Source organism: Seriola dumerili, unplaced genomic scaffold, assembly GCF_002260705.1.
Source record: "Seriola dumerili isolate Sdu_G_001 unplaced genomic scaffold, Sdu_1.0 BDQW01000025.1, whole genome shotgun sequence".
NCBI classification, from domain to species: Eukaryota; Metazoa; Chordata; class Actinopteri; order Carangiformes; family Carangidae; genus Seriola; species Seriola dumerili.
Window position 1 is genome coordinate 7,934,174 of NW_019174280.1, and position 26,031 is coordinate 7,960,204.

At 40.3% G+C, this 26,031-nt stretch overlaps 3 protein-coding genes across 4 annotated transcripts in view; 1 reads left to right on the forward strand and 2 right to left on the reverse strand.

Moving 5' to 3' along the window:
- LOC111236833 (solute carrier family 23 member 1-like) lies at window positions 1-21,435 on the reverse strand. Of its 2 annotated transcripts, XM_022765700.1 has the most exons (13): window positions 21,366-21,435; window positions 5,331-5,433; window positions 4,650-4,796; window positions 4,204-4,361; window positions 2,835-2,994; window positions 2,436-2,617; window positions 2,000-2,120; window positions 1,654-1,810; window positions 1,316-1,569; window positions 1,032-1,196; window positions 823-931; window positions 520-615; window positions 1-279 (listed from the first exon to the last, which is right to left on the reverse strand). In XM_022765700.1, the coding sequence occupies exons 2-13, from the start codon at window positions 5,376-5,378 to the stop codon at window positions 26-28; spliced, it is 1,851 nt and encodes a 616-aa protein (XP_022621421.1). In that variant the 5' UTR covers window positions 5,379-5,433; window positions 21,366-21,435; the 3' UTR covers window positions 1-25. The 2 variants fall into 2 exon arrangements, with proteins under 2 accessions (XP_022621421.1, XP_022621430.1); XM_022765709.1 differs by lacking the exon at window positions 21,366-21,435 and having other exon boundaries at window positions 5,331-5,503.
- chgb (chromogranin B) lies at window positions 16,809-22,405 on the forward strand. Its single transcript, XM_022765334.1, has 7 exons — window positions 16,809-17,052; window positions 17,223-17,269; window positions 17,408-17,498; window positions 17,946-19,305; window positions 19,512-19,611; window positions 19,749-19,859; window positions 21,804-22,405. The coding sequence occupies exons 1-7, from the start codon at window positions 16,809-16,811 to the stop codon at window positions 21,882-21,884; spliced, it is 2,034 nt and encodes a 677-aa protein (XP_022621055.1). The 3' UTR covers window positions 21,885-22,405.
- Window positions 22,283-26,031, reverse strand: part of trmt6 (tRNA methyltransferase 6) — a 6,392-nt gene continuing 2,643 nt past the window's right edge. The window contains exons 8-12 of the mRNA XM_022765718.1: window positions 25,809-25,966; window positions 25,471-25,556; window positions 24,651-24,753; window positions 24,209-24,295; window positions 22,283-22,947 (exon numbers count right to left, since the gene is read on the reverse strand). Coding sequence (XP_022621439.1) covers window positions 22,786-22,947; window positions 24,209-24,295; window positions 24,651-24,753; window positions 25,471-25,556; window positions 25,809-25,966 — 596 coding nt within the window. The 3' untranslated portion in view covers window positions 22,283-22,785. The remainder of the gene's footprint in view (window positions 22,948-24,208; window positions 24,296-24,650; window positions 24,754-25,470; window positions 25,557-25,808; window positions 25,967-26,031) is intronic.

Sequence of the window (26,031 nt, forward strand, 5' to 3'; positions counted from 1 at the left end):
AAGTATCAAGTATTTTATTATTTTATTAAACCAACGCTAGTTCAGACCTTTCACAATGGATTCCCTCATTCCCCTGGCTCTGTGACATGTTGCTGTCAGATTTGTGCTGAGATGTGTGGCCCTTCCATGGGCAGAAAGGGATGTAGCGAGCCCAAGAGCGGGATGAGAGGAAAGAGGTTATGCCAAAGGGGGGGTCATATACCTCCTCCGTTTCCAAGGTATTAGAGTCTTCAGGATCCATTTTGTTCCAGGTTAAGAGGCCACGCTCACGTTTAGTCCCTGAAAGGCATCAGAAACAATGTTAGAAGAGTACACCACATTTTCTTTGCAGTAATACAGTTTACATTCGCAGAACAGAACACACAGAAAATCTGTGATTTAAATAATGATTAGATATTAGCAGAGAAACAATACAACAGCAAATAATATGCTTGCCTAGAAGCTACATGGAACTGCAATAAGTCTGCCATGTGCATGCAGTGCAATTTGATTCATTAGCAAACTTTCACTTCAGCTTACCAGGAGCTGTGTTATCAAGAAGGCAGCCAAAGAACCCTCCAATAAACATATGAGTGGTAAGCAATACATGCAACACTTGGTCCACCTCTTTCACACCTGAGTCACACACAGAGGACGAGAGAGAATGTGATCAGTTCAAAACATCTTGAGTTTGATGTGCCTCACTTCCTGCTCTATTCAAGTGAAAAGACTGAATGCTAGTCCAGTTCAGTTTTTTCAAAATGACAGAATAATTTCATGTCAGTTAATAGTAGTCGAGGTGAAATCTGTTAAAAAGTAATGAAATATTCCTGTTGATTATACCTGTGTCTATGAAATTAGGATTCTTCCCGATCCAGTTTGGAATGGCAATTGCAGAAAACATGGAAAAACCAAAAACAAAGATGTTTCTGGAGGAATTCATGTCTGTGGACTGTAAAATGGGATGTGTCAGTAAAACACCACGATAAGCAAAATAGTATTTGAAATAATAGTAAAAAAAAAAAAAAAAAAAAAGTCATGCTGTTGTTTACCTGTAGATTAGCAATTCCAGCAGCGGTTATGACTCCAAACATGACCAGAAACATCCCTCCAATCACAGGGGTGGGGATGGTTGTGAAAATAGCTCCAAATTTACCCAGCATCCCCAAAAAAATCATGAAAACTCCACTTAGGAGAATCACAGTTCGACTACCCACCTGTTGTCACACAAATGCCAAGCTTTAGATCGAGATGATGTAATTAAAAACTATTTTTGATCTTGGTATGTTTGCTTATTCTTAATGGTAAACTTGGAATATTGTTTTATGGACCATACCTTGGTAATGCCAAGGGCTGCCACGTTCTCACTAAATGAGGTTGTGCCATTGCCTGTGCCAAAAGCCCCTGCCAACAAAGAGCCAAGTCCTTCAATGCCAATGCCGCGGCTGATGGCGTGCTTGGGGGGAGGAGGTGCCCCCGACAGCCTGGCACATGCGTGGTAGTCGCCCACAGACTCCGCAATGGAGCATATTATTCCAGCCATAATGCCAATTACACCTGCCAGGCTCACAGTTGGCGTCCCCCACTGACCTGAATGAGGAGTCAAACTGGTGATTATTGAAGAGTCAACAAAAACATCTGTCAGCAGTGATGTTTTTCTTCTTGTGAACTTACCAGGATATGGTAATGTGAACCAGGAAGCATCAGTCACCGCATTCCCCATCACATCAGTGCGGCCCAGGTGGCCATACTGAGCTGGATCGGATGGTAGGACATCAGAGATGGTGAGGAGGTAGCAGATTAACCATGAGACTGCAACGCCCAGCAGAATCTTATCAATATATAAAAGATTAGTCTCAGTTTTTTCAGGTAACTATATAAAATGCAACAAAAATGGTTTAAATAATAATGTTGGCATCAATAAAGTATTGTAGTGTAAACCAGTGCAAGTCATTTGCTTTCACTGCTATCACAGTATATGAGTGTATCACAAGAAGTGATGACTTTCCAAAGGACATACAGGCATTATCTGGAAGATAAGGAACTTTGAGGAATGCAGTCCCTTGATTTTGCTGTATGCAGGAAGAGGGACTGGTATGAGACGAAGGTACTGGGAGAACAGGATGATCAGCATTGTTGTCCTGCAGGTATGAGAAGAACTCTTATTGGCATGATGGTGTGCAAATTAGAGACTGATCTCATACTTGAAACTGGCCAGTGGTGACACTATCTCCATTGCAGGAAGGTCAGGCTTGTCATATCTAAATTTCAAAAGGGCTATAGACTTCAGCATTACCAGGCAGAATTTAATTTGTAACGTAATCTTGGACTGTGACCTCCAAAGAAAGACAGTCAGTGCTAAATCTGCAGCCAAATACTTCCTGTTCACTCAGTAAAAACATTTATTTTCCTACTGGGCAAAGAAGCATTCAACATGACAGCAAGTGGTTACATACATAGCAGCGATCCCCCAGTGGCTGCCAGCCTTGGCTCCAGCTGCATCGTACAGTGACAGGCCTATGAGAGATACTGTGGGGGCAATGGTTAACGGTCCAATGAAGCGCATGAGAAAGCCGATTAGGCCAGAGAAACCGAGCAGGATCTGGAGGAGAGAGGCCACCATGATTGAGCCCTGCAGCTGTGGACAGGAACATAATAACAGAGACCATTAGCATTAGCACACTCTCTCTTTGGCTGAGTGATAGACAACAAAGAAAAATAACAACAAACATGATTGGTTACTTCCTAAAGCAGAAACCATAAGAGTTCACTGAATTAATCATGAGCTCTACAGAAGTCTTTGTGGACTTGATTTTATCTAAAGCTGTGAAGGCAACGTGTTTGTGTTGGCTCACTGCTCTCAGGCGCGTCTGCCACTCTTCTATGTAGACAGGTGAGGAGGTGTTGACAATGCTGGCGTTCTGAGTCCAAGCTGGGCACTTCCATTCTGGCGTGGACAACATGGCCATGGTCGGTGTCACTAAGGCAAATGTACTCCCCTGTAGAATGGGAAGCCTACAGAGTATGACATAAACAGAAATAATTATCTGTCTGTCAAATGAATTCATGAGAAATAAGTCAATCAAAAAAGCATTTAAAGGAATGTTAGTTAACTGTTTGGCTCGTATCTGATGGACATTTTTGTTTTGATTTGCCTTGAATCTGTTTTTGTAATTAGACAAGATTGTGTGTCCAACAACCTGCACAATAATGGGTGTGAGACTTTGTTCTACTAAGAAACAAGGCTAGCAGTCAACATCCACACTAGAAGCTCTGGTAGAAGTGCTTTGAACAAAATGCTGATACTAAAAATGTTGAGTCAGCATGCTAACGTGCTCATAATGACAGTGCTAAGATGCTGATATTTAGCAGATATAAGTTAATCATCTTAGTTTAGCATGCTAACATTTGCTAATTACCACTGTGGCTGGTGGGAATATTAGTTGTTTTGCAGGTACTTGGTTAAAATAAAATATAAAAAAAAGTAGAATTACATTTTAAACAGTATCCAAAGAAAAATATGTTTATTTTACTAAATATTATAAAAGGGTTTTGAAGTTCACCAACTTAACTGCATGATTGAATTTTTAGGTTTAGAGCAATTCCCAAACAAGCTATCAGACACACTGCTCTGTACAACACCTTATGGCTAACATGTTAGCAAACATTTGCTTATTTACACATCTGACAGACAGAGAGCAAGATCAGCGTTAATTTGGACACATGGTTATTTCTGTCAGATGAATGTTCACTCTCTTTTCAGGTCTGTTTTGGTCTCTGCCTCTGAGAAAAAATTTGTGGGTCTCCAGCTGCTAGTTGGCACTGAGCAGGTTGTTTTCCCCAAAAACTGCTGCATACTGCTGCTGTAAAACAGACTGATGAGACTGATGAGACTGAACTATACAGCAAATGTGACATTAAACCAAAATATTGAGCTAAAAGAAACTAAAGAGCCAACTGCGAACTGCAGAGTAACAATTGTCTGTGGGTCTGTCACTGTGAACAAACCCATTAAGATTAAATGCAGTCATTTAATTCATGGTGAATACAAACATAGTGTAAGGTTGTTTCCATAAAATGGTGTAATTAAACTGTAAAAGTAAAAATGTGTTCCAATTTGGATCAAAAGGAATGTATTTATTGTATGTAAGCAGAGTTCATTTCAACAATGTTGATAATATTTCCTTACAGGATGGTGAAATAAACTAGCAGTATTCCTCTGACCTGATACCGAAGGTGACCTGCAACACGGTGGACAAACCGCAGACGAAGAACATGCTGTTAATGAGGCGACTCTGGGTCAGACTGTCATGCTGCAGACACAACCCCTCTGAGAGAATGAGAGGGACGGCGATGATCCCACCAAATGCTGTCAGGTAATGCTGCAGAGGGAAGGAGCAGTAATGAAAATGATGAACTGACGGTACTGATGACACCACTACAAATACTGCCAACACATGTTAAGAATAGCGGTCTAGAGCCTACTACAGTATTGTCTTCCTTCTCTGGACTGACACAAGGCAAAGAAGGGATTGCATCTAGATTTCACTGGCCAATTTCAGCGTGGGTTAAACAATGACAACATCCAGGAAATCCACAAGACATTAGAGAGAGATCATGTCACAAGTTCAAAATGAATCTGAATGCTAAAGTGGTGGGGTTACACCAACCTGAAAGGCCAGGATAATACAAAGGTACCAGGGGGGAACATCAGTCACGGAATAGACTGGTTTATTTCTGTCGTCCTCTGCTACACGGCTGCTCCCACGTGTCTTACCCGCCGTTTCTCCGGGTTGATCATTGACTTGTTCACCCATCTGCCGCGCCATGCAAATCCAGAAACAGACATAAATAAATAGATAACAGCAGCTCTCCCAGAGACATGCCATATATGCCATAATGACTATTTTTTATGACTGGTACACATATGTTTATTACTGAATTATTAGAAACATTTTGGATTGTACTGAAACAGAGACATCTCAGGTAGATAGACAGGTGGATGTTTCTCTAATGGTTGCAAATGTGGAAAGCACTAAAGCAAAAAGTAAAGTGGAAAAGCTTTTACAAATCTGTTCCAAATGTATAAGAATAACATTTTGTGATGTGTGTGCCCTCTGCATGGACTGTGTGAGTTGCTCAAATTTTCCAAACTTTGAACTTAAATTACTCCCAACTTGTCCAAACCCTCCACCACAGTGAAATAGGATTAATCAGAACTTAGTGTAGTGCAACCCTTACTATAGATCAAAATCAAAATGCTTACAGGTGCCTGGTGATTCTGACAGAGTTGAGAAAGACTACTTAAAGATTCCTGCATTCAGTCATTGTAGTTAAATCATTGTACTTACATCAAATGCAAGAGTGTTGAGCTCGCCCCTTTCCTTCCCTGAAGCCATTGTGACTACAGTAGAAAATAAAAACTTGGTGCTGGATTCTTGAGGCTGACTTCTTCTAAAAAGAGATAAATTGAAAAATAGGGTGAAGTCATCCCTACTTGAGTAGCATTTCAGTTTTTGCAGCGGGTATTATGTGTTCACCATAGGACAAAGTTTATCCAACTAATCATTTACAAATCTATGTTAATTATTACTTCGTGTATAGTGTATTTAACAAAGTGGAATTCTTACTCGGGAGGGACGCACAATTTACCCGAGGCACAATCTCATTATATATTTATATTATCTATTTTATGATCACTGACAATTTGTCATAGGGGAACTGATTAATTTAACACACCTAAAGCACAAGAGAGAGATTATATTTCAATGAAACACATAGTCAAGTGAAGTTAAGCATTACTTATACAATAATGGATGAATGGATGGATTGATAAATAAATAGGTGGACGGCTGGATTGATGTTTTTCTTTAATGGGTTGAACAAAAGTGTTATATGCAAGAACAGGCTGCCTACTTCATTCATTCACTCAATTCATGTTGAGGAACAAAACTGAACTTAATTAAGTACTTGGAAAGAACGCTGACAACTTGAGCTTGATGTTTTGTTTCATCATGGTGAGCATTTACCTCAAACTGTCACAATCAGCTGACGGGACTAAATTGGGAAGATAGTCAGATAAAGAGATTTAGGCCTTCAAAGAGAGGATGTTTCCATCACTTAGAGGGGGAAGAGAATCCGCAGAGTCGATATGATCTCTCTGTGCGACGCTGATAAATGTGTCAAGGCAGGTGCAGCGGAGCATCTTGGGAAATTATTGTGTAACAACACGCTCCATGTCTCCAGTTTTATTCACTGAATCCCAACACTGAGAGGACAGCAACACGGTCAGCTGTCCGCGCTCCCCCTCATCACTTGTCTTTGGTGTGGTGCTGGACGTCATGTCATAGCAACCGGGAGTCATTTGCAGCCCAAGGCTAATGTCTGCAAAATCCTTCGAGAGGATGTGCACAATATCTCCTCTATCCTCACTGAGACGAATTAATGACACAAGTAGAGTATCACAGGATAAGACCACATCAAACTGACACATCACTTATCTGCCAGAAAGTAGAGAGGAACTGATTAAAACAGGGCAGGCAGGGACGATCAACAGCAGCACAGCACTTTACACTTTGAGATATTCTTTGTTTTTGTAATAACGTTAACATGTGCTGTTTAAGTGGAGTTGGGCTCAGCACTTAGGGAGTCATTTATTTCCTAAAGGACACCACTTGCAGAACCACAAACTTTGATGTCATTGGCTGCGATCTAGCGCATCATTAACTCCCTGTGACATTTTTTTTCTAGATAATGTCGCTTTATCAGTTTATGACTTATTGACAGACAGCTTAATTTTTCATGTTTTGAGATTGGAGAGGCAATTCAGCCAATTTGTGGGCAGATGTTGCAAAAAGTTTTTACTCAGCTTTCAGCTCATTAAAACATCGAACCGTACTCCTTAATTTGTTATGTTGTGTGTGTTTAGGGGAAGAATCATCTATTAGGTCATTGCTCCAGCTCATGCAAACTGTACATGGGGGAAAAGAAAAATACTGCCACAAGGGACACAGTGCGTATAAAACATACTGTGTCCCTGTTTCTTCCCAGTGATTCTTCCCTCAGGAAATGTCACACATCGACAGCAGCGCTGCACCAAACAAACACACATCATTATGATATTTCATTATTCAAAGTATGACAGCCGTGGTGATGCAGCCATTTCACATTTGTACTTCAGTTGACAGTAGTGTGACTAAGAATCATGTTGCAAATGTGCAAGTAAATTTTACACAATAGCGCAGGCTATGTCTGACACAGTCTGACAGGGAAAGGTAGGCTGCAGAGATGTAAACACAGGGGTTAAAAGCTGCAGAGAACATTCAGTCAGCAGATGTCACAGCACATAAAGTATTTGTTCATGTGACAACAAGCCATTGTCTCTCAGTAGCACCTGAGGGAACAAGTAGTGGAACACTTCAGATCCTCTTGGAAGCTCTTTGTGGCAGCACAAGGCACAGTGGCAGCACCATATACCGTAATCTATTTACCTTTTCGTTCTTGTGTGACATATTTCGCACAGTATATTTCATAACTTGCTGAAAGCATATCAGGATAATATAAACTGCTGACTGTAAAGGAGTAGGTCAAATGTTAAAATGCATATGAGTAAACTTATGGCTCTGAGAAATGCTTATCTACTTAGCAGTTACTCTTATCTTATCATGTTGTTGTCTAATCATAGACATCATGTTATTTTAGATGCATGCGAGCGTATTACATCAAATATGCATGTTTCTTTCCCCAACTCTTTCAGCTGAATAAAATCAGATTAGAGGCTGAATGGCTAATACTCGTGTCCAACAGAAAGCACAGACCTTTTCAAAGCAAACAAGTGCCAGCACCAATCCATTCAAATGTGAGTCAGGGTGAGGAAAAAAAAAAAAAAAAACATCTTTGTTCCCAAACTGGCATTGATCTTGACACCAGTGTGAGCGTCCTTGCAGAGAGGCAGACAGTGCTATTGATTCAAACAAGAAACTTACTCTGTAGATTTACATTACAAAAAGCAAAATACTCCTTTGAATGAAAATGAAAAGTTTTTCGGCCTATTTTTTTATGCTGATACTTGTCCTGATTTTAGTTATTCATTTAAATGTTATTGCTTTCCCTTTTCATACATTTTATATCTCTCCCCTTGTGTCCAAGTGAGAAGCACTTTGTGACTTTGTTAGATATAAATGCAAAAGTATGCAGCACTTTTAAATATGTACAGCCGAGAAGTCACCTTTTTGAGCTTTTGTTTGAGGTCAGTATAAAAAAACAGCTTTACACTTAGTGACAACCTTTAAACCCTTGACCCTGAGGGAGAATTTAGACAAAATAATCAAATTCTCTCCTGCTGCTGTCTCAGTCCTGACTCCATACCACTTGATGTTCTCAACCTTGTGAACAGTGTTTAACATCACTGTCAATTTAACCACAGAGCTGAAGGTCACAGCAGGAAAAAATACTTCAAGGCAGCATCAATAATCTTTAATATCATGTCAATATTAGACTTAGATAATTAAGATATGACATCAGCCTGTCTGTTGTATCCTAGGGGGGCAGTGATAAAGCTATAAATCATTCGTCTTTTGCAACCAATGCATATACATTTTTGCATGTTTTCTTCAAAAAACTACAACAAAAACAACATCACTTATAGTATATTGAAATATCTTTACAATCCTACTCGTCAGCCTAAGAAGATGAAGTTGTTCTTGCAGGTATTTTGTGAGTGAATTGCAGTCCTAATTATGCAACACAAGATATTCCCCGGTGTGGAAACGGAGGGCCAAACAAACTGAGACCACTGAAATGATTACCTGTAAATTGCAGTTCTCCAGCAGACTGTGTCTTGGTTGCATTTACTCCGCAGCAATTAGTGGGGAAAATCAATGACATGGAAAGTCTGTGGTAATTTGTGATTTAAGGGAGCTCTTTAAAAAGAATGTCTCAAACTAAAACAGACACTGCACAAACCAGCCATGAAAATGTGCATTTTGATTTATTGAAAAGCTAACTGGTTTTTAATATAGTTTGATTTTTTAAAAATGTAATTTCTGCTTTTGTTTACCGTGACTATGAAGAACAAACAGACTAAGTAACTGAAGTCTTCTCTCTAGTGAGCTCTTTCATGTGACATATTGAAGTCATATTGTAGTAGTGCTGCTAAGACAGCTGCAGTAAGTCAGCAACAAAAGGATTACTGAAGCATTGAAGAAATGAAGCAAGGGAGGAATGACAGAAAGACTTGAATGTTCCTTTAAATGTGCTTTATAGTAAAAAAAAAAAAAAAAAAAAAAAAAAGGGTTCTCTCAGAGGATACGTCTTTAGCTTTGTGGTTTGAGGAGATTTCTCAAGGCGCAAAGGAGTCTACATGCAATCAGCAATCAATATGCAGACCAGGGAGATCGCACAGACCACACAAGACAGTTCAACAGAAAATGATTTAAGTTTTCTAATTCCCTTTTTCAGCTTGGCCTCACATGTTAATGAACTGTTTGATGGCCCCTGTGGAAAGTTGATATTGATCTCTCTTCTTCATAATTGTGCCTCTGCCCTCTGATTGAGTTGTGTAATAGGGCTAGTTTGCATTAACACATCAAAATCAATACCCATGATGAAAACCCAGGAGAGAAAAAGCATATGCAGCAACACTGGGCCATTAAATTTTCATTCACTGCAGAGGTTCGGTACAAAAGGTCTGTAAACATCCTCAGATGTGCGGCCGCCAATCTTTTGTTATGTTTAGGGTGATTAAATATGAATGATGAGCTGAAACAATGCAAGCAACAATGTTTTAGATAAGAGAAGCTTTGTGTCTAAAAATCATTACTGTGAACATGAGATTTATACTATACTACCAAACTAGTTTTAAATATTTTAGTAGTTATAGAAACATTACTTCTCCCAGATTAAGACAAAGTGACAGAGCCTTATTTAAAAATGATTACCATAGATGCATCATAGTACTACATATTTCCTCAATTAGCTTCCTACTTCTGTGCAAACAATCATGTCCTACATGAACACATCATTTTCTGCCAAACTCTCCCCAAGTTTTAGCTGTTTTTCACATCAGAGATCTCTGTGTTATTGTTTTTGTCCTTACCGTTCTCACTGGTTTAGAGTGGGTGGGGCTCAGTTGAGCAAAAGAGAGGAACAGTGGCAATAAAAATTGTGTGATCCCTTTGGATTGACCTGGTTTTCTGCATCAGTTGGTCATAAAATCTGATCTGAAGTGAAGTAATATCACACAGTTGTAGTCTTTTGTGTCTTTATTGAATACAGCCATTAAACATTCAACGTGCTGGTGGGACCATTGGATTTAATAACAAGTCGAACCTGCCTTGGCACCAATAACCTCAAACAAGCTCTCCTAGTAGCTGCTTATCAGAGCTGCTTCCTATAGAACTGCTTCAGCTCAGTCATATTCTTAGGATGTCTGGTGTGAACGGCTCTCTGAGGTCATTTCATAGCATCTCTACTAGATTAAGGTCTAGAGAAAGAAAAAAGAGAGAAAGCTTCCGCCTCAAGTGGCTCAAAGAGAATGTGCCAGTTCCAACAAGTGCGGAAAATTTGTGACCAGGAAGAGAAGTCTGACTCCAAATAGAAGGAAATGGTGTCACGCTGTCAGGAAAGAGAGATCTAAAAACACAGCCCTACAGAAGGCAAACACTAGAGCCAAACACCTGGACAGACAAACTTTACTATGAAGAAATGCTCCTAAACTATTTAATATACCAGTCCATAGATAATCAGATGTAAATAAAGTTGTCCTCCTATGAGGGGGGTGGAGGTGGATTTAAAGGCTAAACAGCCATCTTCAACCCAAGGGGTCCTATATTGTAACCACTCTAACCACAACACAAATGTAATACAGACCAAGACATTTATGGATTTTACGTCCCAGAAGGCGAGCGCCATTAATCATCTAATTAACTGGAAAACCTTGTCATCTATAAGCTAGAATGTCCCGGCTGAGTTTTCCACATTGGATGAACAAAGAAAAATCTGTTTGCAGGACAGGCCAGGTGCCAGACAAAGGAAACTTGACCAATAGGATGTTTTTTTTGTGTCTACAAATTACAGGCTACTAAACACAGAGGCCTAAATGAGGACCTAGATTTTTACTGCTTGTTTCTGCTTTGGTTCATGTCAGTTTTAAGTAACTCTAACCCACACCTACAATCTTATTTCATTGATTGGACTCAAGGTTTGATCATTCCTGACTCTTAGCTTTTATTGATGCCATTAACCCGAGGGCTTTTTCCAGCCCACACTGTGAATGCTTTAATGACGTGTTCAGTATGGACAAGAACAATACACAGATTTCTCTCTTATTAGGTAAAATAGACTGTCTTTGTTCATAATGAAGATCTAGCCATATTTGAATAGAAATGAATACAAGTGCAGATCATTCCAAAGGGTTCACTTACTCTTTCTTACCACTGTTTTTCCATGGCGCAAATCAAGAGTTCAGATACTTTTGAATCAAAATGTGATGTTCTGACCAAACACCCACAAAGATCTTATGAAGCAGTTTAAATCACTAAGTAACTAGAAATACTTTAGATGTAAAACCCTGTTTTCAGAGGATTTAATAGAGGGCGGAATCGCAAAAAGCAGAAAAACAGGGATTTATTCTTTTTCACTGCGCACCTAATAAGCCTTTATAAGAATAAAATGTGCAACCAGCTTTATCTTCAATATGTAATTTACAGTCATAGAAAGAAAAGAAGAAACTTGCCTGTATGAGTGGACAGTAAATCACCTTTAGCTCAATTTCAAGTTTGAGTTATTTCAATGTATTATACTTGTTTAATATGAGACATTCTCTGCTTGCATTGACAGACCTTTAATGTATGGTTATGGTACTATACTAAAGCGGCTTCATTGTAGCTCGTTGTATACAAAAACAAGTATATTACAACGACAGTGAAGGCTTCTATAAATAACAGCTGAAACACAAGTGAAAATAGTGTCAGTTCTCAGTCATACTTCAAGAGAAGATTTCCCAGAAACCAAAGCGTTCTTAGCCAAAATCATCATTGATGTCACATTGCAGATGTATAATGATGGTTTTGCATGATACGAAGACAACACTTTTCATGAATATCTTAACAAATTAATAAAGTAAATCTTAATAGGCAAATAGATAAATAAATAAAAGAAAACATAGAATTACGACTATGCTGCACAGAGATTGATAAAGGTGTTAAACCACACCCCTTTGAATATTTGTATGTTTCCTTCAGTCAGAGCCACAACCGAGTGATCAGCACTCAAACTCTTCCCTGGGCTTGGGATTGAGATATATTTGATCACTGTGCTGACCAGTGTTGACATTGCATCATCCATAACACTGTGACTTTCATTTGCAATTTTCAGTAAACCACATTAAAAATCAGCTGGTCCTGCAGAATTGGAAGTGCTGCTGGTGTTACATCCTTCAGCAGATGAGCCCCGGGCGTTCTGGCTGGATGTATGGGTTTTGACATCCTCCATGACTCAGACATGGGCTGTCAAAATGTCACGCAAGTGTGGAATTGATTTTATTCCGCATATGAAGGCATCACAGAAGTAGAGGAAATTGAGTAAAATCATCATTTAATCATAATCATGACCCTTAACCAAAACATGCATCTTCTCATCTTTTACTGGAAACATGTCATGTATTTCCACTGCACTATTGCCACACCCATAAGAGGTGTAGTTTTGAAGTAGCTAGGAGTGCAGTAAGTACCGCAACACACTCTCCTCTGCAGCTAGTGCAACCGGCTTAATGGTCATTATTCTTCTGAGAACAATATACTTTTAGAGCTGTCAAAATATTCATAAAGATGGGCCTGCTCTGCCCCATTCATAATTTATTTACATTGACCCTTGCTCAGTTGTACTCATCATCCTTTCCTCCCCAAAGACCTCATTAGGTTCTTCACCTTTCTTCATTTAACTGAAATGAAGCAATTTTACTAAAACAAAGCCAGATGTCATAAAAAGAAATACTCATGGGTGACGGCAGAATAACTCAAGTGTGCAGTTCCTCAAGTATGGACATTCAGTGTTATTTTTCATGGGTCACTTCAGGTTCTGTTTCGGATATTTGATTGTGGAGTCGCATCCTATTTTATTTCAAAACAGAAAGAAGTGATGGGAGCTAAAGGATTCATAAAGGAACTCTTAAGCATTACATATTATGATTAACCTTCACCTGTGTGTCGGGTAATTAGGACAATTCAAATCCTGTATTACACAATAAATAAGAGCTGAATGCTCTTTACAGGCCTTTTCAGTCTTGCACAGGCCTTTTGGGTCCTATTGAGTGCTGTATTGAGAAATCACCCTGCTGCTATAATAGTGATGCTAATAGCATTACAGTTTGGGATACAGAGTCTGGCAACACAGACAGATTATGTAAAAGATACCAATACAATCCCTCTGTCATTCTGTTTGATGAATGAATAAACAGCCAAGCAGCTTTGTAATGACACCTGCATTATACATCTGGAGCCACACTTCATATCATATTCTTTGCAGTATATCCTCCTTTATTTTTCACCATTACTTGAGCTGCGTTATGTCTGAGTCTCCGTCAGTGTTTATTGACTGGCCGACAGCTATGAATAGCAAGAGAAGGAAACTGCCTCAGGGTCCAAGACCTCCAAGTTATGTGTCAGCTACTTTTTGCTAACCACTAACTTCTGCTAACTTTTTCTCAGAGAGTAGCTGTGACATAGAGCAAAGACCCTGGGCTGGATTCAAACCCAAGCCACTGCAGTCAGGACTCAGCCATGACACGTGGTACATGCTCTACCAGGTGAGCTACTGGGCTACTCCCTGCTTTTCATTATTTTAATTGAAAATTTATTTGGGAATATGATGCACTAAAGCATATCATCTGACATGATACTATGGTACTAGACCCAGTGTGTCCTGCTTTATAATCTAATCTTAATGCCCTGCCTGTGTCAACAAAACTAAGAATCTGCTAGCAGATACTTAAGTACAACTGTGTATTGAGCTAAATGCTAATGATCAGAATGCTAACACATTCACCTTGTCAGTGCTAACATGCTGAGCTTTAGCAGGGGTAATGTTAACCATGTTCAACATCTTAATTGGTTAGTTAGCAAAGGGTTAAATGACTTTGTTTCCTGTGAAGTTTTTAAGTCATTAAAGCCTGTGTTAATAATTCTTGGTAAATGTGCTGTCAGTATTATTGTTAAATTAATTTACATCATATTTCAAGTTAGAGATGGACAGATGTTTGCTAATTAATGAGAACTTCTTACATCAGATTGTGCTAAAAGACCAAGAATAAGTGGCTCCTCAAAAGAAAATTACAAAATGTCAGACAATAATGATACATCAACAAGACAGACATTAGCAAAAGTAAGTGCATTTGACCACAGATGACCGTCGAATCACTCCCCTTTTGTTTTTAGAATATCATCAAAGTCTCTCAGTAGTTTTGAGCCAAATATAAAGCTCATCCCCACCACAGATCAAAGCCCCGCCGAGGCTTTCATGCAGCGCACTGTATTGTGCTCATCGTGAGCCTTTTTGTTCATGCATGTAAATGGTCGTGATGAAAGGGGCGGTGGTGTTGCAGACAGAGACTGATCTGAGTCGTGTTTTCAGAGCCTGTCTGCACAAACTGAGCTTCCCCTCTTAAATCCCCCCTTCTCTGCCTGTAAGTTCCCATGTCTTCATGGCTCACTAAAATATTAATGAGGCCTGGAGCAATAACAGTAAAGGCCATAAAAACACATACACAGCATCACATGTGAGTGTGTACACACACACTCTCTCACACACACACACACACACACACACACACACACACACACACACACACACACACACACACACACACACACACACACACACACATTGTTCAGAGCAAGGGACTTGTATAATTTAGTGGTTCAGTGCCTTTGATATCCAGTGGCTGGATAGCTCACAGTGGAGTAGTGAGCCTCAGTCACAGACTTGACTCCCTCCCCCGGGAATGTAGAGGAAACTGCAGAGCAGTGTTACCCTGCTGCTACTGATGTTGCTGTTGCTGCTCACTGTACACAATGCACGTGAAAATGAAAGTTGTCTTACTATCATTCACACAAAAGATTAGGTTCACTGGCTGCTTTGGATCAGTGCGTATTGCTTGGATGTACAATTCTCTGCCTGACATTATTGTTTTATGCTCTAACCAGTAATTATTTCAGTTACCACAGTGGAGGCTGTCTGCAGTAACAAAGATAGATGTTGTAACCAGTCATGTAGGCATGAGAGACACAGAGGAGAGAGCAGAATCATGGAGCAGGATATTCGCATTTTGCTTGCAGCTGTTGCAGTTTCTGGGCTTATAGTTTCCAAGACATGATTGAATTTGAATGCACTTGGCCATATATTAAGGTCAGTGCTTGTTGTGTAAACATCCCATGTAAAAATGCATTTTTAAGCATCCTCAGAGGACCATATGTGTAGATGAGACTGTGAGTTATTTTACATTTATAGTATCCTATTCTCGTAACTCAAACACACTTTCTGACTTGTTTTTCTTGTGTCTGAATGAAAGAGTATATGCACTGGAGAAGAGCAAATTGCTGTACAAGGAGGCAAGAAGAAAAAATCATGCAAAGTGCCAAAAAGAAGATGCCAGTAGATGTCAGTTTGAATGTTCTGAGCCACGCTGAGCTGAGCCTACTACGTTTGAGCTCTGTCGCTGCACATGTCAGCTCATCCCAATCCAGGGTTTGTTATGAAGACAGCAGCAGTTACTCATTCAGATACTGTTCATGCAATGCCAAGTTTCATAGAAATTCTGGAGTCAAAAGAAGTTTGAAGTGAAGATAAGATTACTGCCATCCACATATACAAACAGATACATTTTGAATGTTTCTCTGCCGCTGTGTTTTTGAAGGCATTACCAGACACATAATCCTCCTGATCAGAGCAGCACTGTATCCACAACTAGTAATATCATTCCTTCACTGAATGTACCTTACAGTAACAGCAGAAAGATACTCTTCTAATACATCCATGTCACTTATGTGTTAACCACAACAGATATCAATCCAAGTCTCCATTAATTAGTTTCCTCTAACGCTGCTGAAGCTCACCAGTTCCCATGGGAAACTGTACAGGATGTGCTGAAGGCTGAATGAATTACTGAGGAGTCACTTGGGCTAAATTCTCACTCAGGGTTGGTCAGACTCTTTGGCTGTACATGTCTGTTTTTTTTTTTTTTTTTACTCCACATTTGATCATTTAAAGGTAACATAAAATGGAGGGCAACATTGCAGTTGAAAACAAGGAGGTATTACATAACCACAGGAGACTGTGGTAAGCCTGCTCTGAAACACAAAGAAAAGAAATGAACAACGGGGCACAATATCATGAATATGTCTGCAACTTAATGCAATTCAACAGCAACAACAGACCTGCAGTAAAGAGGGGAAGGAGCAACTTCAAATATAATGGATAACAACAGCAGCAGCACAAACAGAGGCTGAGCTGAATCAGCTTCTGACACACAAAAAAAAATGATCAATTATCCCAAAGTAAGGTTGCAGGGCTCTAGTATCAGGTTGCATAAGAGTGCGGGAAATCTTCGTGATGTTGTGTCCACCCCTGTGCGGGTCTGCCCTCAGGCATCTCGTGACATTTAAAACAAACACGCCTCGTGAGCTCTAATTCCAGCGTCTCTTAAACCCGTTAAAACTATCACCTGAAGGAACCGTGGCACTAACTAGATTACTAATTAGCTTTTCACAAAATGCCGACTTTATGCGTGCATCGAATTTCACTCAGGTCACTCTCCTTTGCAGGTCTAATGAGTCATGACACTAACGGAGCCTAAAGCGTTCCTCCCACGCTCCTCCAGCCCACTCCTCTCCTTATTTGAGGCGCTCCTCCGCTCCAGCCCTCAGAGCAGCAGGCGCCCAGTCAGCGCAGCTCTCTCCTGCCACCGCGAAGGGGACGGGACGGGAGTTGGTGCTTTTCCACACTTTGTTGGGATTTACCCTCATCGAGCCAAGATGAGACTTATTTTTGTTCTCGCTGCGGTTGCGGCTCTGTTGACAGGTAGGTGAAAGAGCGCCGGGTTTTCTTCTCGCAGAGCGCTACGCTGCAAGTTAGTGAGATCAGTTCAGGACCACGGTCAGCGACAGCGACGACGCCTCTACTTTATTGCCTGCAAAACTGTTTCAATTCCACATTGAACTTACATTTTATTTTATTTTTTTCTAATGCAGAAAATCTAGCGTTTCCAGTGGGAAAAGAAGGACAGAGAGAAGACGTGGTATGCTTTTCTAATGCAATTTGATAATTATGATAATAACCAGAACAATCTATGGAACCAAAAAAAAGAAAAGAAAAAAGAATTAAGTCTGGATAAGAGCATAGAACTACATATTTAGTTTATTTGTTTTTTTTGCAGATAACTAGATGTTTGGTTGAAGTCCTGTCCAAAGCTCTCTCCAAACCGGACTCCCAGCTGGATCAGGAATGCAAAGACATTCTCCAAGCAGGTTTGTAGCGCATGGGTTACTGTTATTTTTCATGCTCATTCAGCATAAATCATTAAAACAGTTTCATGTGTATGTAGACTGTATATTTAAGGAGATTGCTGCTGTTTAACTGTTAGGCTGCTGAGACACTGAGGACCTGATAAATTCAAACACATAAATTGTACTGTATATCTTGCTAACCAGCTGGTGACATAAATAGTATAATTAAGAACAGCATGTTCACGGTTTTCACGCCACTTCTCCATTCCAGAAAATATACTCAGCATTCTCTTTATCCTCCACGGTGCAGGCTGTAAATTTAACATAAATGCAAAACTAGTTATGACCAAGTCATAATTAATTTGGTCCAGGTTGAAGTCAAATGGCAAATCCATCATAACTTGTCCCCAAGAGCTATACTATGTGGATCTTTATACCTCTTTTGATCTTCCTTTTGCTCTGTCATAGGGGTTAAACATGCCCCACTGGACAAGAAAAGTGGAGAGGGCATAGCAACTCATGAAGAGATGGTCAAAGGTCATCCTGGAACTACTGAAGCAAAGGCAACAGATGTGAAAGACATTGAGGCTCTCCTGAAATCCGTCGAGGAGAAGAGAGAAAATCCAGAGGACGAGCGCAGCCAAGAATCCTGGAGTCTGGATGACGAGAGGGAGAAGAGACACGAGAACGAAGAGGAAGAAGAGCGAGATAAGAGGAGCAGCTGGAGGCCTGGACGATACCACCAGAAGAAACACAAACGGGGTGAAGAAGAGGACAATGAGCGCAGCCAGGAGAGTTGGGGGTTAGAAGAAAAGAGATCAGAAGAAGAAGAAGAAGAAGGTGAAGATAGAGAGAAGAGGAACTGGAGGCCTGGAAGATACCACCAAAGAAAACACAAGCGAGATGAGGAAGGAGAAGAGAGGGACGAGCCAGAGGAAGAACGTAGCCAAGAGGCCTGGGATGTAGACAAAAGGCATGGGAATGAGGGTGAGGAGAGATACAAGCGCATATGGAAACCCACACATCGCTACCACCACAAGAAAAAGCTCCACAAACGTGGTGATGAGCCATCCGAGGAGGAGGAAGCTGAGGATCGCAGCCAGGAATCTTGGGGTCTTGACGACGAAAGAGACAAGAGGGACTGGAGGCCAGGCAGGTACCACCAGAGGAGACATAAGCGTGATGAAGAGCTCTCAGAAGAAGCCAGGGAAGAGCCCGATGAAGAACGCAGCCAGGAGTCCTGGGACTTTGACAGTGGAAGAGAAAAGAGGGACTGGAGGCCTGGCAGGTACCACCAGAGGAGACATAAGCGTGATGAGGAGCTCTCTGAAGAAGGCAGAGAAGAGCCCGATGAAGAACGCAGCCAGGAGTCCTGGGACTTTGACAGTGGAAGAGAAAAGAGGGACTGGAGGCCTGGCAGGTACCACCAGAGGAGACATAAGCGTGATGAGGAGCTCTCCGAAGAAGGCAGGGAAGAGCCGGATGAAGAACGCAGCCAGGAGTCCTGGGACTTTGACACTGGACGAGAAAAGAGGGACTGGAGACCCGGCAGGTACCACCAGAGGAGACACAAGCGGGATGAGGAGCTCTCAGAAGAAAAGCAAGAAGAGGCAGACGGGGATCGCAGTCAGGAGTACTGGGGCTTTGACAAAAGACACGGAAAAGAAGAGGGAGAAATAGAAAAGCGTATATGGAAACCAACACACCGATACCACCATAAAAAGAAACTACACAAGCGTGGCGGAGGCTCATCAGAAGAAGAGGAAGAACAGAAGGGTGATTCAGAGGAATATGAGGACACTGCAAAGGACAGGGACGAAGCTCTTAGGTACTCCTGTCTTTCATCACATCTAATAACTTCTACTATTAAATTGTACATATGTGTATTTTGCACCCTGGAGCACAAAACACTGCAGAGCACCAGGCAAATCACTGCGGATCAAAACAACATTTTACACAGCAAAATGAATAAATCCCTTAAGCGGGGTCCATGTGCTGACATGAAGAATACATCTAATTGCAACTGTTTTTCAGGTATCTGGCAGAGAAGCGCAATCCCTGGATTTTCAGAGGCTACTACCATCCTGCCTGGTTTAAAAGGGATTCAGATGAACACGCTGCAACCTCAGACAAGGTGGGCATGATGACGTCAATTAATTTATCGTGTATATACGAAAAAAGAAACAATATAAGTGGTAGTTCTTTGCATTGTTGCATTGTCTTACATTGTACAGCTCAGATATGTTTTGGTTTTGCCTTTAATGTGTTCAGATGGATGAAGTGGCCAAGTTGCTGAGCTATAAGATAAACCAGCTGGCCAACCATTCTAATCAAGACGAGGCAAAGAGAAGCACGCACCAGAGAGCACTCACCCCGCAGGAGGTAAAAACTGCACTCACTAACGGCAAAAGAAAATGACCTTTATGACTGACGTGAGGATGTGTTTGCTGTCATGTTCACTAACAAGACTGCTGAACTGAAGTCTAGAAAATACATTGTTTTCTGCAGTACAGACTGTAATTTACTGTGCAACACAGAATCTCATATGTCTGATACTGAGGAATAGCACTATGTAGCAGACAAGATTCAAGCAAAACATCTTAAAAAACGCTTAAGTCAGAGTCTACCCTGAAAGATACTTAAGAATACATTTACATGTTTCATACATATAATATATCGACCACGATTCATAATGTAAAATCATTTACTCTGCAGCCGTTTCCGTAAAAAAATGTCCACCATGCATTCAGCTGACCTAGTAAATCCATGAAGCACATACCTCCACCACACTGTTTCACTGGGGGAGAAAGCAGCCACGCTCATTATGGAAATCTCTAGTCTACATGGAGATGTCAGGATTTAGCCTTCAGAACCACAGAGCATCAGTGAATATGCATCTGTGCAAATGCACATCAAGGACTGTCCCTCATGAGCATGTCCCAAATACATGAAGGAAAAAATCTAACTAGTATATTCATGGACAGTGACTTGTTCTCCAACTCTGGCATACTTACAGTCTACCGTTGCATTGCTCAGATCAGCTCTTCCTTGCAGGACTTGTTTGTCCTCTTTTTTTATTTGCACTTAACAGCATTCATGACTGCTGCAGCAATCAGACTAAGAATCTTATGATTAAAGCCTCCCAGAGCAATCAAAGTCATAATACGGCCATTAAAAAGAGAGCCCATGGATACATCCTTATCTTGTCACATAAAATATTTTGAAGCACAAAAAACAAGTCAGGGAGGAGGAGGGATGGTGATTTATTAGATCTACAGCTTTACAGCTCAAGTGATAATGGAATGTGTGGTGGTAGTTTCAGTTTAATAAAGAACAGGAAACAGATGCAGCGCAGTTCTTGGCAACAGTTATTCGAATTGTGACACATTTCCATGCACTTATAAAAAAAACCAAAAACTGCTAATAGAATTTAACTGTTGATCATAGCAGTTTTCACACTATCGCCCTATGATGAATTAAATGCTCAACATTCATAACAACATAATTCATAGATCAAGTAAATGTATCAAGAGTCAGAATCGTAACATGAAAAATCTAATTGACAACCTTTTTTTTTTGCATGAATTTGTGTTAAATATATTCTGAGCAAGTTGAATTCAGTAGAGCTCTTACCTCCACTAAGGCCAAACAATCCTACACGTCTGTGAGATCTGCACCAATATGTACAAAGTCATAGATATCAACACCTTCAACCCCAGGGTTCTTCCCTGGCCCATGTACCATCCCTCCACTATGTTTGGTGCAAATCGGTTCAGTACTTTTAGCAATTCTGCTGTCAAACCAACAGACACAGGGAAAAACATAACCTTCCTTAGCAGAGGTAATAAGGAGCAAAGTCATGGTTTGTAATTCCCAGAATTTACTCACCAGAAAGACGGACTCTGTTCTGCGGTTTTCAGTTCGTTTCCTACTCCACAAATACTGCTGTAACTAAGCCTCGTCCTCAACATCTCCACCCTTCCTTCAAAGCGGAAGTTTGAGATTTAGAAACTCTGGACTCAGACTTTACACCCAACTTCCAGTATCCAGTTCTCGATGTCAAAAATAGTGGCTGAAGCTCTTGTTTAATGAAGACTCACAAAGCAGAGAATGTCTTTCTGAATTTTATTGTCTCACAGTGGGCACGCAACCACTCAGAGTTTATATTGTAACATATGAAAACTTTGAAGCAAGCCTGGGAAAACAAGGGCAATTTATTTCTATTCCAAACATGGTAAAAGACATAGACTGTTCTGGTGTCACGACAAAAAAATGATAATATGATGTTATTTAGTTGCTGATGTATGAATGCTGTATATTTTGCAGGAGAAGGAGCTGGAAAACCTTGCGGCGATGGACATGGAGTTGCAGAAAATCGCTGCCAAGTTGCATGACAAAAGTGCATAAGCTATGACAGCATTTCAAGACTATCTATCAGCCATCAGTGGATTAAAGCTGCTGTCTTACCTCTCTCATGTCTGCCAATTTAGTGTGCTTTCAGTGTTACAAAAAAACAAAAAATAAGACATAAAAAAACCCTGAAGCCTTGCCAAAAACAAATATCAACTTGTTTATCATTGTATCGGTGATATTTTGATGTTACCAAATTAATCAGCATGGGAATGGTTTTAATGTTTATACATATAAAGAGAAAATACTGAAATAATATCTGAGACAGATTATTAAAATAAATGTGTTCTTGAGTTTGTTCAGTCTGCACTCAATAAAAGGAGTTATTCTGGGACCAAACAAATATCTCTTAAATTATTTCTTGATGGGGAAAAAAACTGTGTTCACACATCAGCCTCTTTAGTACTGCTTTTTAATTCTGTGCAGATACAGAAGTAGCCCACAGTGAAACTTCACAAGCAAATGAATCATATGACAAATGGCACTTTCTGCAGGGATAACAAGATAAAAAAAAAAAAGAAAAAAAAAGTTAGAAGCTGGAGAGCATTAACTGGGGAAAAAAAACTGTTTTTACACCTGGTCTCGAGGCATGAAACACAAACCTGTCACTTACTCTCAACATACAAAAGATTATTTCAGCAATTCCTTACACACATACACTGAGCTCCAAGAGCCTAAACTGGCTTACAGTTTACTCCTCAGCATTACACCTTCGGCTGCACTGATCTGAATACATAAGACGGGAGAGAGTGGTCTGATGAATGCAAACCAGACACTCTGTCACCCTTATTCCAGATGTGTCAAATCTGTTCAGCACAAAGGGAGGTCAATGCTGGAGGAAAATCCCTACAGGCCATTAGAAATGTGCCCTTAAAAGATGTGATGCTTGAGTATTTGTTTATCCCTCAGTGTCTGTCAGTTTCAGTCTCTTTGGTGCTGGTTCCTCCACTCGCTGGGAGCCTGCAGGTTTGGGGCGGTCCATGGCAACCGTTGTACCTGAGAGGAGGTAGCCGCCACCCCCACTCATAAGTAGCACAGGATGCGTCCTGTTAGGCAACACCTAGGGACACAACATAGGAGACATTAATTCCACAGGAAGGGCTGCGGGGAAATAACATGTTGGTCCTGAGGGTGAAGAACTCTTTGATTATGCAAAATTATTTGTTTTGTTTTCATCTAGTTGCTGTTTCTTATAAGATTCTGAAGAAGGACCAAAAGAAAATGCTGGAGAGTCTGTAATAATGGATTAGGAACAGTGTGTACAAGTCTCTTCTGTCAAATGCAGAATATCTGAGATGTGGCCTGAGGTGTAACACCATTGAGTTAATACAGAGAGGACTGCAACAATGATTTTTTTATTCTAGAAGAAGATGATAAGCTTACTTTACACTAAAACAAGTAGTGAATCGGCAAAAATGAATTAGAAACAATTCTGGTAGTCTTCACTTATTCAAATAATTTATTAAACAAAAAGCCAAACATTAGCTGGTTTCAACTGATCAAATGTGACAGTTTGCTGCTTTTGTATATTCTGCCATTGCAAAGTGAATATTGGTTAGACACAACAATCAATTTGATAATGTCACCATAGACTGCAGGAAACTGTCATAAGCATTTTCCATTATTTTCTGACATTTCATCAACAAAACAATACATAAAAAGTCAACACATTAATTGCTAAAGAATAATTATTGTCATTTATACCTCTAGACTTAATTTGAATTTTTTTTTTTTTTTTTAAAGTAAAAGGATTAGTCCTATTCACTATTTAGCATTAGACCAGCATTAATTGATATTTTGTCCATTTGAGGACAAGAGAAAAGGCCTAGTGTCTGTAGTACCTGTTCAGTATTTAGTATATGTAGTATCTGTTTGGAACCATCTTGTAAGTCCAATATTCACTCTCTTTTCTGCTCTATGTTACACTCCACTGAGGGAGTCTGGCAGCTAAGCAGCCAAATGTTATGCTATGTTTATCAGCAAGTTGCTAGATTTGTCTGGCTGCTGTTTGTTGTTGGGGAAGTAGTGTAAAGTGGGTTTTTTGGAGATTTTTTTTTAGCTGTGAACTGCTTCCTGATACATCTGAAAAAAAAGTGCTCATTAGAATGGCGCGACTGAGACTAAACAGTTTCACAAGTTTTTGACTAAAACCAAAGCAATGAGCTGAAAGACGCTAAAACAGTCCATCAGACTGAGGAGAATCACTGAGTTAACCCTTTACAACACACAGTCACACAGCTGATTCATTTGTTAATATAAGAATATTGATTAGAACAGCTTTAAATACAACAAAACGAGACAAAAAAGTACAAAGAGTTTACCTGATAATGTCTAAGCCAGGTGTCTGTGAGTCTGAGGTTGACTGTGCCACCATGTTCCCTGAGCTTTGTGTAGCACTCGATAAGAGGCTGCAGAGATGGAGGGGGAAGAGATGGAAAAAAAAAAAAGCAGCATTAAGGAGGAGGACTGCAGAGCCAACATGCCAACACGCGCACACACACAGTATGATCTTTTTAGCAACATAAGCACAACAGAGGTAATAAGCGCAGGAACGTGATAGGCATTGTAACTCCTTGGCAGTGACAGGGAAGTCTGCTGCAGTAATGAAATAAGGACATTTCCCGCTGCAACTCTAAGCAATAAAAACCTGTGTGCAGAGGCTGCTAATGAGAGATCCTTCTAAGATAGAGAATTATCTTCACTCAGTAAGGCATATCAACAGTGTTGTGTAGTTCTACATGCCACCGGTCGTGATGATCTTACCTCTTTGTACTGAGAGTAGACTACAAACGGCCTGGAGGGGGAGAGGAATTTGAGCAGGCCCATTAGGACGGGACATGGGTGGAAACGACTGGCTATAACCAACCTGCAATTAGAAACAAACAAGATGATCAAGCAAACCTGTCTGATATGAAATACGCTGTCAACAGCACACTCTGTTATTGGAAATGTGTAGGTAGGCAATATCGTAATTTAGCATCAGTGCTGCGTATGACTTATTACCGGAAAACTTAGGGATTTAGTGCCTTCCTATTGTCGACGTTCATTTCATCTCCTATAAAGCTGAATGAGAGTCAGTAAAAGAGGCTGATTTAGGACAGTCTGGAAAATGTGTTTATGATATAGCTGCTATGATGTAGAGGAGAGGTAAATAAATAGGCGAACCAGATCAATACTTGTTCATCTGACTCGGATGTCAGCGCCACAACACTTCATCAATCAATCATGAAATGGCTATAAAGCAAGTTCTTCACTTTATATGACAGGAAACTGCGACGCAATCACCTCATTCACCTTGTGAGGGTACCGTGTGTTAATCACTGTGAATGAGCTCAGAGCAAGGCAAATGATTTATCATGACTTTTATGGACATACTTAACATTACTTTAATTAGTATGAATCCATTTTTCATCCCTGTAGATCTATTTTAATTACTGTTGTTGACTACGTGGAGCAATCCAGAACTGGTAAAACAGAAGTGAAAGAGAAAGTAGCTGATGCTGAGAAAAGCAGAACAGTGCAGGGAAACAGGCAAAAAAAACAAAAAAACAACTATAACAAAACAAAAACTCTTGACACAAACCCGTCTGCATTTCTGCTTTCCAGCAGGGCAGCAGCAGCTGCTAGCTTCTTCCGTTTCTCCTCCAGCTTCACCTTTTTTTCCTGAGCCTACAAAAACCAAAAAAAAAAAAAGCATAAAGTCAGGGCACTATCTCTTCCAGATCTTGCCTTCAAACAAGAAGTATAACTTTGTGTCGTTGTAATACCCTGATTGTCCGAAAAAAAAGTGTAAGAAACATTAATTGCTGGTCTGCCACTCAACATTGATTTTATACACGTAGTGACTAGTTCCTACTGATTCCAATTATAAAAGGAAACGAGAAGATTTTTGAAAGTGGGGTTAGTAAATATTGGACATACTTTGGCTTCCTTGCGTTTCTCCTTCTCTTTTTTCTCCTGCTCCTGGCCAGCGTCATCACCAGCGTTGGTTTCCATGCTCCGCTCCTCTGGACTGCCCTGCTGTTCTGCCTTAGGCTGGTTTTGCTCCTCCTCTGTAGCCTTGTTAGACTGCTTTTCATCTGGAATTTTGGAAGAGGTTATCACATCAGTAAAGTGCCACAGAATAGATACATATACACATGAT